This window comes from Podarcis erhardii (assembly GCF_964252035.2).
Source record: "Podarcis erhardii genome assembly, chromosome: 1".
In the NCBI taxonomy this organism is placed as follows: domain Eukaryota; kingdom Metazoa; phylum Chordata; class Lepidosauria; order Squamata; family Lacertidae; genus Podarcis; species Podarcis erhardii.
This window is the reverse complement of record NC_138497.1, coordinates 36,367,827-36,380,869: the sequence shown is the minus strand read 5'-3', so window position 1 is coordinate 36,380,869 and position 13,043 is coordinate 36,367,827. Positions and strand designations below refer to the sequence as shown.

Genomic DNA, 13,043 nt, shown 5'->3' with positions numbered 1-13,043 from the left:
ATGTATCACAGAGGCTATTTCAAGCGGCCTTCACATTATGTCATGAGAAATCACGATGAGAGAAAACGAAGGAAGCAATTCCTTAGAGACATCGGGTAGAAGCAATTATTGTTAACACAAAACAATTCGTAATTCATACTTAGGATTTCCAATAGATTGTTACCTGATCACCACCAATCTTAGACCTTGGCCAAGGAACATCAAGCAGCACCCGTAAGGCATGTAGGCAAGAAGTAATATTTTCCATTCCTGCATCTGACCGAGGAGAACATAGAAATTCCACACTAATTCCTAAGAAGAGAGGGGAGAAATTATGCTGTGAACAGAATCAGAGTTGAATTTCCAATAAAACACCAGTCAATTGACTGGTTTGGAACTATCTGGCCCCTGAAATTTGACTTGTGCTGTTGTTATCCATCTTTTGGTGCCAGATGTTTGCACCAGGCATTTGAAATATGATTTTTACTGGGCCTGTGCTGGGACGAGTATATATTAGTACTCTTCCAACTCTATGTTTCAGTTTTGTTTTATTTTAAATTGTTATACACCATGAGATCATTCAACATGCAGGGCAGATTAGAAATCTTTTAACAAATAAGATATAAGTAAATAAAATTCCATTTCCCAGAGACTGGGAGAACTGGGTTTCAGATCCTCTGACATTCTGGGTTAACAGTTCTCAGTTAGATGGTACAATTAGCTCAATTAGATGGACCACTGGCTTGATTCAATGAAATAACGGTGAAATTCTGTAGTAATCCCATACAATGCAGAATTTTATCAACAGCAGCATATTAACCACTTCAACATGTGCCTAACAGCTCATACTGATTTCCAACGACAATCAGAAAAATTACATGAGAAAATAACACCAGGAAAAGTTCATGCATTTACTAACCCAAAACAAGATGAAATCTATCAGTGTTCACGTCTTCAGGTGATTTTACAGCAGCTCTAGATGTTGAATCTTGACACATTGTAGTTGGGGTGACAGGTCGAGAAAGGTTAGTTAGACCTTCATCTGAGTCACCTACAAGAAAACCTGTGCTGGTAAGCCACAATGCTGTTGCATGGAGAATCAATGCCCAGGAGTTTTGATAGTGTGGTCTTGAATTTTCAATTGTCTCTGCAGTATAGAAAGCACCACCTACAATTAAAAGCAGCAAATGTTTAGCATATTCCAAACAGCTCAAGGTAGCTTTGTATTTACTACTTTAATTACACTTTTTATGGTTAAACAGTGAGGAAGGTTTGGCTAGTTATTCTTTAAAAGTAATATTCACAAATCATCAAAGATGACTTCAGTAAATTTCTTTTTAAATTCTGCAATCTTACAGGCATCTTATCACTTATGCATCCACATTTTGAAAATTTCATTTAAATTTTTTGCTGACAACATGTTACTGGCTACATTCTAATTTATGGAATAAGGCCCAAACTATGTGGCATCAAAGTTAATATGTATTTGAGGAATGTATTTTATGTGTATGTATTTTGATGAACTGAGTCATGGGGGTGGGGAAGGGTGAGTTTGTGTGTGTGTGTGTGTGTGTGTGTGTGAATTCAACAGTGCTTAGTTTGTTTTTGGTTGTTTGTTAATCTTGTTAATCTTATTTTGTGGATTATGAGTGCAACAATGCCTTGTGGATCTTATGACTTGTGATGTTTAGCTTAATTTTTAGTTGTTTTGTTAACAGTATTTTACAGAAGGTGGTTGTTTTACTGTTGATTTGTAATTGTTTTGCTGATGATTTGTTGGCTTTGCTGATGATTGGTTGGACAGTGTTCTCGAAGCTACCAGCATGAGTTTGACCAAACTGTGGGAGGCAGTGGAAGACAGGAGTACCTAGCATGCTCTGGTCCATGGGGTCACAAAGAGTCGGACATGACTAAACGACTAAACAAGAAAAATTATTGTTATTCTTTGTAAGCTGCTTTGTGACTTGTGTGAAAAGCAGCATAGAAATATAATAGATTAATGAATGAAATTAAATTGTATTGTTTTATTTGCCTGCCTACCTTCAGCAGGAAGTTGAGAGGCAAATTCTGGAGGCAAAGTTAAGAGAGTATAATCCTGGAGTGCAGCAAGCCAGAGTTTGCTCAGATTGCCCAGATCTGCTTGGACTAGCTCCAGAAGTTCATCCACTGGAGATATTTGATCCCTGCAGCTCTCCTCTGTGATGTTTATTACCAAGGGTGGTCTGTTGACGTCGCTTTGCTTTTTCTGCCTTTGTACTGCAACTATATAGACCTGTTGAAACAACGACATGAAAGGACAATCTCATTGATAGGCCATTGAATATAGGGGCAAGACCTAGGGGAAGTGTTGCTGAGTTGTATGCCCTTTCCTTGAATAATCTGTTAACTTCACTGGCAACTGACTCTGCTTCTTCGTGCTGACTTGCATCTGACTCCAGCCCTGACAACTGAATGGACCAATGGTCTAACTCAGTATAAGCAAATAGGAATGCTCTCCAATTCCTTGAACATCAGGGTAAAATCCAGATGTTTTTGCCAAACACCACAACTCAAAACTAGAAGTTGACCCCTGTAGATATTCAAATGTCTGATCCACAAATTACAATTGCAAAGCGCTAGTGCCACCATAAATATGTACATTAAAAAGTACCTCTGCCCAAGCTTTCAACACAGCTAGGATCTCCATAACTGATGTGCCTTCATTGTACAGTTGACTTTGGGCTTCTTGTCCCGCCTGTATTTTGGTCAAGGATGTCACAAGCAATTGATGAACCCTCTGAAGGTCGCTAGGGTCACTTACTACACCACTTGCTATCCAGGCACTGCAAACCTAGTATGATAGAACAGCAAACAATACAGTTATTTTTGTAATGCTACAAAACACTATGCCTGGGTTTGTGCCCTCTTATTTACTTACTTACTTAGGTTATTGTCAGGGAAGAGTTAGAAGTTTCCAGTTTCTCAGAGGGAGAAAGCTTTCCCCAAGGGGGGAAGGAGAGCAGTGAATCTAATAGAAGAGAGCAACAGGAACAACAGGGAGGGACCGGCGGTTCACAGGAAAGGCAAGGGTTCAGTTCTAGCTCAGATTCGGAGGAGGGGAGATACAAGCCAGCTCTAGCCAGGAGGTTAGAAAAAAGAGCGGGAAAACAAAGGGAAGGGCGCCTTCGCCATTTTGAGAGTGGCTGGTCATGGAGAAGCAGAGCTCAGAAGGTATCTGAAAGAAGTGACTCTGAGGAATAATATTTAAGAACCGTTTATAAGATTGTTTTGTTAATACGCAATAAAAAGTTATAAAAGAACAAGAAGCATTTGTGTGGTGATCTGAAGAGGACAACAACCAGTCCTGACAGTCATTAGCTTTCTCTCTAATCTGGCAAACCCATTTTGCAATCATATTTAATGTTCAGAGGTGAAGCATTCTCAAATACTAATTTTTAAGAGATAAGATAAAGATATAATCTTTATCAAGTTTTACCTGTGACTGGTCAAGAGTTGATGAAATTTGAATTCTATATATATAGTTTTTAAAAACTTGCCTGGCATGCTTTTGCTGTTACATCAGGTGGTGTTTCAGAAGTAAAAGCCGGTCTAAGCGCTGCACCAACCTAAAATAAAATAATTTGATAACATGCTAAAAAATATTTGAATATTTTGAAGAAACTGGCCCAGTTAACATATTCTTACAAATCTGAGTATGATTCTCTTAAAAGGCAAAAGGTGCAACATGCAGAATTATTCCTAATAGTTTGCCAACTTGATGAACATTTCGGGACCAAGTTATACATTTCAGTTGCCACAGAGGCTTTCTGGTTTCTGCTACTCTTTATACAGGTAATTTGGTAAGCTAATTTAAAGTAACATATGTTATAAAATATTTTCCAAAAATTCATTTATTTTAGGCCAGTTCCATCACACATTCACAAAATCAGCTCTTGATTCACTACAGTGATGGCTATTGTTATAAATTCTATTCAGCCTGTGTAGTAAGACGCCAATAATATATTCCTTTATAACACAAGTTTTCAAGTGCAATGTAGGGTTAACTCTTAAGATGCATTTTATTTTTCAAATGCCTCTAAAACCAAAAGCCTACTTACATTTGCTTGATATTGTTCCAGAATCACATGACCTGGGAACTCTGGCTCCGGCACAGCAGCAAACTTCCGAACAAGAACTAACAACATCTGAAGGCCAGAAAGACGAAGCTGGTCACTGTGATCCGTGGCAGCCATAAAAGCCATGCGGATCAAGTCAGCTAAGTGCAGTACTAGGAAATCATCTGGCGGGGTAGGGAAGGAAAACATCATTTTGTTAATATGAAAAATCCACACTTAAAGCATTGATGCCTATCTCCCACCCCCTCTTCTTTCCCATCCTCTGAATTGTACGCCTATACATAAATAGGCATCATTTCCTGCTGAACCAAGAAACCACTGATAACAACTGCAGATTGTCAACAGTCTGCGCAGAGTCAACATTTTAGGTGCAACATCTGGAAAAGTTTGCTTCAGTAATATTAACTTCTAGGGATAAAGCTGTGTTAGTCTGTAGCAGAAAAAACACACCAATGAAAGGGTTTGAGACATCTAAAAGATGTAACAGATTTATTATGGCATTAACTTTATGGACCAGATTTCATTTCATCAGAAGTGTGAGCCATTACCCTCAAGTTGATGTTTCTATATGGAAAAAGCAGGCCAAAATGGTCTTAAAATATAAAAAGTCCATGTTAATTCAATTAAAGTTCAAATGTCTGCAAAGTTACACAACAGCAGCATTGGATGACAAAATCCCAGGTTTACTCTCCAGTCAAAAAAGGCTCCAGAGTAGTCTAAAGCTACAAGTTATAAAAACATCCCCTACCTTGAGGATTAATATCTAAGAGACATTACAGAAAAAGGAGGAAACATTGGGAGGGAGGAGGGGAAAAGGCAATCTTGGGCATTAGTTCATAGTTACAGAGTTACTGAAAATGCCCAGCTGGAATGGATACAGTTCAAGGAGAGGATGAGCAAAATGTCTGGCCTTTCAGCAGAGCTGGCAGAAAGAAACTGTAGAACCATCTCTCTCTCCTATAGTCTGATGGAATGGCTACTGCTAGATGCCAGCTTAGTATATGTAAGCAGGACAGGAAGCCATACTGTGGTTTGTTTTTTTACTCAAATGGCCATTTGACCTCACTGTTACATTTCCCCCCACCCATCTATATCCACCTGCCAACTAAGGACAATACAACATGTATCTAACAATACTATCTGCATTAAGTTGACTCTAGTCTCTGAAGAAGAAGAAGAAGAAGAAGAAGAAGAAGAAGAAGAAGAGGAGTTTGGATTTGATATCCCGCCTTTCACTCCCTTTAAGGAGTCTCAAAGCGGCTAACAATCTCCTTTCCCTTCCTCCCCCACAACAAACACTCTGTGAGGTGAGTGAGGCTGAGAAACTTCAGAGAAGTGTGACTGGCCCAAGGTCACCCAGCAGCTGCATGTGGAGGAGCGGGGAAGCAAACCCAGTTCCCCAGATTACGAGACTACCGCTCTTAACCACTACACCACACTGGCTCTCACTGAAAAGTTTGTGCCATAATAAATCTACAAACCTCTTTATTCTTCAAGACTCTTCATTTTTCTCTTGCTCACAAATGAGCCTACTAACAATAATCTGAATACATCCCTCAATGAATGTCTATTGCAATAGCTGGAAAGAGATTTTGTTGGATCCCATTAAGCTACAGTTTGTCAAATTAAATTTAGACTGCAATCCTATACCCACTTACTTGCAGTTGATGTCTGCATAAACATGACGACATACCTCTTGAATCTCTTTGCTTCATTTCTTGTGCCAGAGCTATGTCAAAGTGAGCGTTGCCTGCATTCTCACACTGGCCGATAATTTTACACACACACTCTGCAGCAAATACTCTAGTAGACCATCGAGGATGAGGGAAGGGGTGCAGCTTTTCATTGTTTTCCAAAGCTAATGCAAATTCATCATCCCCTTGAGCTCCCTCTTCTTCTTGGGTAGTGTCCACTGAAGCCACTGTGATGAAATCTGCATTGAGATACAGGGAGGTAAAGTGCAAAACACTTAATGGATGAGAGTACTGTTGCAGCAGTACCCATCAAAGACTTGGGGTGTATAACAGGGCAGAAGGGGAGCAGGAGGAATAGAGATAGGGAGGAGGAATGAGCAAGGAAACAGAGCAAGAGGTGTGGGGAGTGATGCAAAGGAGACTTATTTATATTAAAAAAACGTAACAAAACTACAGTTGTACCTTGGAAGTCGAACGCCTTGCGAGTCGCATGTTTTGGCTCCCGAATGCCACAAACCCAGAAGTGAGTGTTCCAATTTGCAAACATTCTTTGGAACCCAAATGTCTGTTGCGGCTTCCATGGCTTCCTGAAGCCAACCAGAAGCCGCACCTTGGTTCCCGAACATTTTGGAAGTCGAACAGACCTCCAGAACAGATTCTGTTCGACTTCCGAGGTACCACTGTAATAGAAACTACCAGCAGCTATGTCTAGGAAAGTAAAAAGGTCTTTCTTTGTGCCAAGAAGTAGGCACCAGTGAAGCTTTGCTAGGAAGAGAATCCCATAAAATTAAGTACCACCACTGAGAAGGCCCATTTCCCTGGGGCCACCTGACTCCCTTCTGATGTCACTGGAGGAGGGCCTCCAATGATCACGCTGCATGAGGCTCCTCCTTTTCCTCTGTGGTCTTCCAACTTAGAAGTTTTTATGAGTCACTCTTTTCACTTATTACATGAAATTACTTGCAAAATAGGTTAAGATATCAGCTGATAGTATGGTCAGTTGATTCATTGATTCATTTATCTAATGAGAAAATCTACTTTCCAGGAAGAAGGCATCAGCACATACCAGCAGAGGCAGCTAGAACATCTTTGCAGAGTTTAAGCCAGAAAGAGAGTTTTTCCACTCCCATTGATATAAGCATATGGCTCAGGGTGTCTCTGATATCTTGGCATAGTTTTGGATCCAGTTCCTTGTCCAATAAGCTCAGTAATGCACCTTCAAGGCCTACTTCTCTGATGTTAATGCCTGTAAAAGCAACAACATCTGCTGAGAAACAAGCATGAATCACAGCACTTTAAGTGCAATACTGTGGCAAAATATTTAACCCTGAAATAATATCAAAAGGCTGTTGCTCATCTCATCTCTCTAGCATCATTAATGCCCAAAGCATAACTAAAACCAAACACACTTCACGACATTCCCTGCCTCCATACCATGACTCTGATTTCCCCCCATGATTCCATATAGTAAGAAAATGTCTTGGGGGAAGTGTCATTGTATTATTTTTAAACCTAATTTTTAGAGCCACAGCAATAGTCCAAATTGACTTATTTCAGCCCTCTGTTCCAACATACAGATGCCTATTCCTTTAATATGACCAACATGCAGCTCTCGGAGATGTAAAGAAAGAAAATGAAATAAACACCACCACTTCTGACAGAGGTAGTCACAAAATAAGGGGAGGAGTTATGCTGATCCCTGTCCATTCAGACAGCAGACCACAAACTAGCTAGGTCAGCATGGGTAGCAGACTCCAAAAGAAGGGTTGTACACTTCCTGCCCCTCCTTCTGTTGGGTTACCTCTATGGCACAAAACCAGCCATGGACGAAGCTGGTGTTTCAACAGATCATGAAAACTACATCCCAGCTTACAATATAAGGTCAGAAATAAGCTCCTACAAGCCATTTACGTCAATCAAAATACTTATTTATTTCAATTGTATTCCACCCTTCTTCCCAAAGTCACCCAGGACAGCAAGCAACAAGTGATTATACATCTTTAAAGTAATTCCAATACTGGGAACAGTCTCAGCTTAAAGAAGGAAGGTCTTCCGTAGGCATCAAAAAGACAAGTACGACATAGTAAGGATTACTGTGTGTATCCAGAAAGCAGGAAGCCAGGCATGCCTTTCTGAGCAAAGTGTGCAAATCAGAGACCAAACAGGCAAATAAGAAACAACACATGTCTGTTTCTGGACTTTACTGCTTTAGACTGCAAAGTGAGTGATTTCATGCAACAACAACAACAACAAAAGCAAAAAAAACCCCACTAGCCTTGCACATACAAAACTAGCATGTGAGACAGAAGACTGAGACAGATTCATCTCTCTGGCATGACCGTTTTATAGGAGGATATAGCTTTTGATGTGGTGCAGCAGTCAAACTCCCAGTCCTTCAGTTTGAAGAACTATAGGTTGGAACAGATAAACATGTGCCTTTTGTGCCTCCAAGCAGTCAGTTTGCAATACACAAATATCTGCAGGATTTTGCATAGCAAGATACAAGTTACACGAAACCAAAAAAATATTTAAGAGGGGAAAACATGATGAATGACACACAGCTACGGTGGCCTGCTTGTGCTAGCAGGACTCCCTGCTCCTCCCCCATCTCCTGCAATCCCCTGCATTCCCCCATAATCTACTCTGGGGGTTTGGGAGAACAGAAGAGAGAGAAGTCCTGTTGCATCCACTGGTACAAGGTTGAATCTCAATATTACCTGGACTAAAGTCTTCTCTGCTGTCTTTAGCAAGGGCCACAGCATGTTCAGATACCTCAGCTGCCTCTCTTTGTACAAGCTGATGCAAACAAGCTAGTACTGCTCTCCTCAACAACAGATATGAACTAGAGAGATTCACCTGAAATATATAGAGAAAGGATGTAATCTGGGTTGCACTTTTATAGGTGGTATCTGAAAGACAGGAACCTGAAGTTCTTTAAGCAATAACATTTCTGAAACAAAATTAGAAATCAGATATTAGAGAAGAAAAAGCCAGAGGACAGTAGTAAAAATATTTGAGTCAACCTCCACTATCTTGACTGTGTCTGGCTGGTGTTAACAGTTCCATCTATTGTTTCATGTTAAGTTTCTCTGTTGTAAATCACCTTGAACACACTTGGGGGAAAGGATACAAATATTTGTTTAAAAACAAATGAACAGAAAGATTTCAACTACTTTAGCTATGAATAAACTAAACCCTTATAAAATAAAACCTATTTTTGGTTGTAGTCAATTAATAAGCATCATTTATTATTTTGCACCTTCGAAGAAATGCCATTCACATCACAGGCATATAATCATTTTAAATAGAACATTTAAAATGTTATAATATGGCTAGGAAGTTGTCTTTTACTGAATCAGGCCATTGGCCCATCTAGTTAAGCACTATCCTATATTGACTGACAATGGCTCTCTGGGGTTTCAGACAGAAGTCTGTCCCAACATTACCTATCTGTGAATGATAATATAATAAGGGATGCTGTGAATGGTGAAATATTGATGTCTTTCTTACATATACACAGTACATCAAAGATACTGAACTAATATAACACCAATCCTGGCCTGACTGCATTGACTGCCCATTAGTTTCTGAGCCCAATTCAAAGCACTGGTTTTGACCTATAAAGCCTTAAATGACTCGGGACTGCAATGCTTCTCACCAAATGAACCCACCTGGACCCTGTGATCATCATCTGAGGCCCTTCTTCATACACGAGAGGTCTGGAGGGCAGCAACAGGAGAACAAGCCTTTTCTGCTGTGACTCCCTGCTTAGGGAATGCTCTCCCCAGGGAGGCTCATCTGTTGCTTGCTTATATATATTTAGGAGCCAGACAAAACCAGCCTGCTTCTCCCAGGCCTTTGGCTAATTAAACAACCTATGGCCTTTTAAACTAGGGGGGCGGGATTACTTTTGTTTGTTACTATGTTACATATTTTTGTGTTTTTATATTGTAAACCGCTCTGTGATCCTCGGGTGAAAGGAAGTATAAGGTAAAGGTAAAGGGATCGTTGGGTCCAGTCGTGGACGACTCTGGGGTTGCAGCGCTCATCTCGCTTTATTGGCCGAGGGAGCCAGTGTACAGCTTCCGGGTCATATGGCCAGCATGACAAAGCCACTTCTGGAGAACCAGAGCAGCGTACGGAAACGCCGTTTACCTTCCCGCCGGAGCAGTACCTATTTATCTACTTGCACTTTGACGTGCTTTCGAACTGCTAGGTGGGCAGAAGCTGGGACCAAACAACGGGAGCTCACCCCGTCGTGGAGATTTGAACCACCAACCTTCTGTTTGGCAAGCCCTAGGCTCTGTGGTTTAGACCACAGCGCCACCCACATCCCTTTGAAAGGAAGTAAAGGTAAAGGTACCCCTGCCCGTACGGGCCAGTCGTGTCCGACTCTAGGGTTGTGCGCTCATCTCACTTAAGAGGCCGGGAGCCAGCGCTGTCCGCAGACACTTCCGGGTCACGTGGCCAGCGTGACGAAGCTGCTCTGGCTAGCCAGCACCAGCACAGCACACGGAAACGCCGTTTACCTTCCCGCTATAAAGCGGTACCTATTTATCTACTTGCACTTGGGGGTGCTTTCGAACTGCTAGGTGGGCAGGAGCTGGGACCGAAAGACGGGAGCTCACCCCGCTGCAGGGATTCGAACCACTGCCCATATGATCGGCAAGTCCTAGGCACTGAGGTTTTACACACAGCGCCACCCGCGTCCCTTGAAAGGAAGTATAGACATCATAACAACAACAACAACAACAACAGGCTCTCTACCAATGGATATGGCATACTACAAATAGCCCCTTAGCAAAGCCTGCAGCTCTCTTACATTAGCCACCAAAATATTGCTGTTTCAATACTAGTTTAGAGAATTTCATCATCTTAATTTACAAACGCAGACATATTTAAAATGTACAAATTTTGCAGACTCATTAAAACTACTCTCAATAAATCCCCGAGCATATTAAACTTGCTGAATTATGTCTAGGCCAGAATGATAGTATCTACTAGAATTCGAGTTTAAATGGAGGTTCTAAAATTACAATGAGACAAACTAAATGAGCATGGAATTACAGAGGAAGTTAACAAGTTTTTTATCATTTGCTATCTTGTGTCCATTTAGAAGCCTGAAAAATGGGGCAGAGCTGGATGCATGCTACAAAGAAACCTTGTTGGGAGGTCATGTACCTCATTTGTCAATGGGAACTCATCAGAATGATAGGAGTAACAAAAGGAGGTAAAATGGACACAAAAAGTGCTATGCATTCACAGTTAATCAAACCGAGTCTGCATCTAATAATTTCTTACGTTGCTGCATGCACACTAACTTATAAAGGTAATCTGATGCATAGAAAAATATGCCTAGCACATATTTAAGAAACCAAAAAATAATAAGATGTTTGAAGTTAAGATTTCAAGTATACAAATGCTTTATGCAACATTGATTCAAGCTGATCTCACACTGAGATTTATGCATGCTTAAAAAAATGCCGGTTCCTTTTTTTATATGAAAAAGCCAAAACACACAAGCTTAACTGCAAGACAGATAACAATGCCCATTTCTGATCTCTTTCATTTTTAAGAGACCGAAAATGGCAAAAACAAAGACAGAAAAAAATGCAAGCAGTACATACAAACCACACATACAAACCACACCCACACACCCTTAAAATTGTGGTCTCTCTCTCTTTTTTTTTTTAGTTTAAGATGTTTTAAGTTAAACTAATGCAAAAATAAAATAGACACAAAAATAAAATATACACAGCAAAGTGTGTGTGCCAGCTATAAAAATGTTAAGAAAGGATTTGGTTAGACCGGAACAAAACATAACTCAACATGCTAAAAGTTTTTCTTGACATTAATGGTTAAATAGAGAAAATGAGAAAATTAAAAGAAAGAACACTGAAAATTGCTGAAATTTTAACAGTGCACAGAGACCTACCAACACAGAATTTTCCAACAAGATCTCCTGCACAAAAACAAATGATAATCCAGTCATGACAAAACCTAGGTATCAGAACCCATAGTGATCCCAACCTTCAACAATGGAAAACAAATTTACTGCCACAAGATGAGCACTTGCACATTTCAACTTTCATTACTTATTACTCCAGGTCCTTAAAATGAAAAAGCCAAATGCCAATACTAACTGCTGAAAACTGTTTTATCTTTTGTAAACCTGCTTTGAGGGTTGTTGTTTTTTTAAAAAAAAACAAGCAGTTTATAAATCTTATGAAACAAACAAACAAACAAACAAACAAACAATGAACTGATAATGTTAAATTGCATTTGAAACCAATTTATATTTTTAAATTTACACCAAAGTACTTGCTGCTTTTTAAAAAGAAAAAGCAGACCATAATACCTATAGCAAGATGGGATAGTTCATATAAGGACTTAATCTAGAGAAGCTTGGATGCTATGAGCAGTGGCTGCCTTTGGATTGCAGCCAAAAGTTGTCAGGAGTGATTCACAACTAGTACTCTGAAGTCATAGGACCCCAACCCAAATGTGCTGCCAGAGCTAGACAGAGAGCCTAATCATCACACAGTCTGATATAAAATTATGCCCACCAAATCTCTACACTGGGGCTCATTGGGACTGGAAGAGTGGAAGGCAGGGAGATGAAAAGTAGGTGGAATCATAACCCAAGTAATTCTAGTTTTGTCCCCATCCTTAACCAGGGCCCCCTATGAACTGGTTTTAAGTAAGTCGTGGGGGCTGAGGAAGGCAGAATGGGCTAGTGGGGTAGCACCAATGAACTGTCTCTAAAGATTCATTATAAAATAATATGTGGGAGTTTTTTTCTCTTGGACAACATTAAGTCCATATATTTCTATTAAAAAATTTCAGTATTTTAGAATGAAGACGTGGCAAAAGCATTCACTAACTTTGTATGTTTCCTATGTCTCATTCCAACTCAGGCAACATTATTTTACAGACGTATCAAGGAATCATTCACTAGCACATATTGTAATGTGATACACAGATGCCATCAACTGCTAGCAATGTTCTTCTGCTGCCCACAGGACAGAACCAGTAAGTGGTTACACTAAAGGATAAACACAAACCAGACACCACACTGACAATTTTCAGAAGCCAGTGAGAGAACTTTGCAATATCCCAGGATGCTTTGCTAGTAACCAAGACTCACCATACTTCCAACAACAATTTATAAATTGTTTCCTCAGAACAATTTGTTCATTTTCAGTTCCCACCCTGAAAAGGCAGGTTTTCAAAGAAATTAACCTGCCTCATGGAA

At 40.1% G+C, this 13,043-nt stretch overlaps 1 protein-coding gene and 1 long non-coding RNA gene across 4 annotated transcripts in view; one reads left to right on the top strand and one right to left on the bottom strand.

The window, feature by feature from the left end:
* Window positions 1-4,239, top strand: part of LOC309344898 — a 34,576-nt gene extending 30,337 nt beyond the window's left edge. Inside the window, exon 3 of the long non-coding RNA XR_014157927.1 lies at window positions 4,098-4,239. This is a non-coding gene — a long non-coding RNA (uncharacterized lncRNA). The remainder of the gene's footprint in view (window positions 1-4,097) is intronic.
* Window positions 1-13,043, bottom strand: part of HEATR5A (HEAT repeat containing 5A) — a 61,567-nt gene that overhangs the window by 11,985 nt on the left and 36,539 nt on the right. For 2 of the 3 annotated variants that reach the window (XM_081857699.1, XM_081857701.1), the window contains 10 exons: window positions 11,724-11,750; window positions 8,506-8,644; window positions 6,855-7,034; window positions 5,788-6,027; window positions 4,077-4,258; window positions 3,516-3,584; window positions 2,630-2,809; window positions 2,020-2,251; window positions 899-1,147; window positions 164-291 (listed from right to left, as the gene is read on the bottom strand). In XM_081857699.1, coding sequence (XP_081713825.1) covers window positions 164-291; window positions 899-1,147; window positions 2,020-2,251; window positions 2,630-2,809; window positions 3,516-3,584; window positions 4,077-4,258; window positions 5,788-6,027; window positions 6,855-7,034; window positions 8,506-8,644; window positions 11,724-11,750 — 1,626 coding nt within the window. The remainder of the gene's footprint in view (window positions 1-163; window positions 292-898; window positions 1,148-2,019; window positions 2,252-2,629; window positions 2,810-3,515; window positions 3,585-4,076; window positions 4,259-5,787; window positions 6,028-6,854; window positions 7,035-8,505; window positions 8,645-11,723; window positions 11,751-13,043) is intronic. The other variant, XM_081857700.1, reaches the window with a different exon arrangement.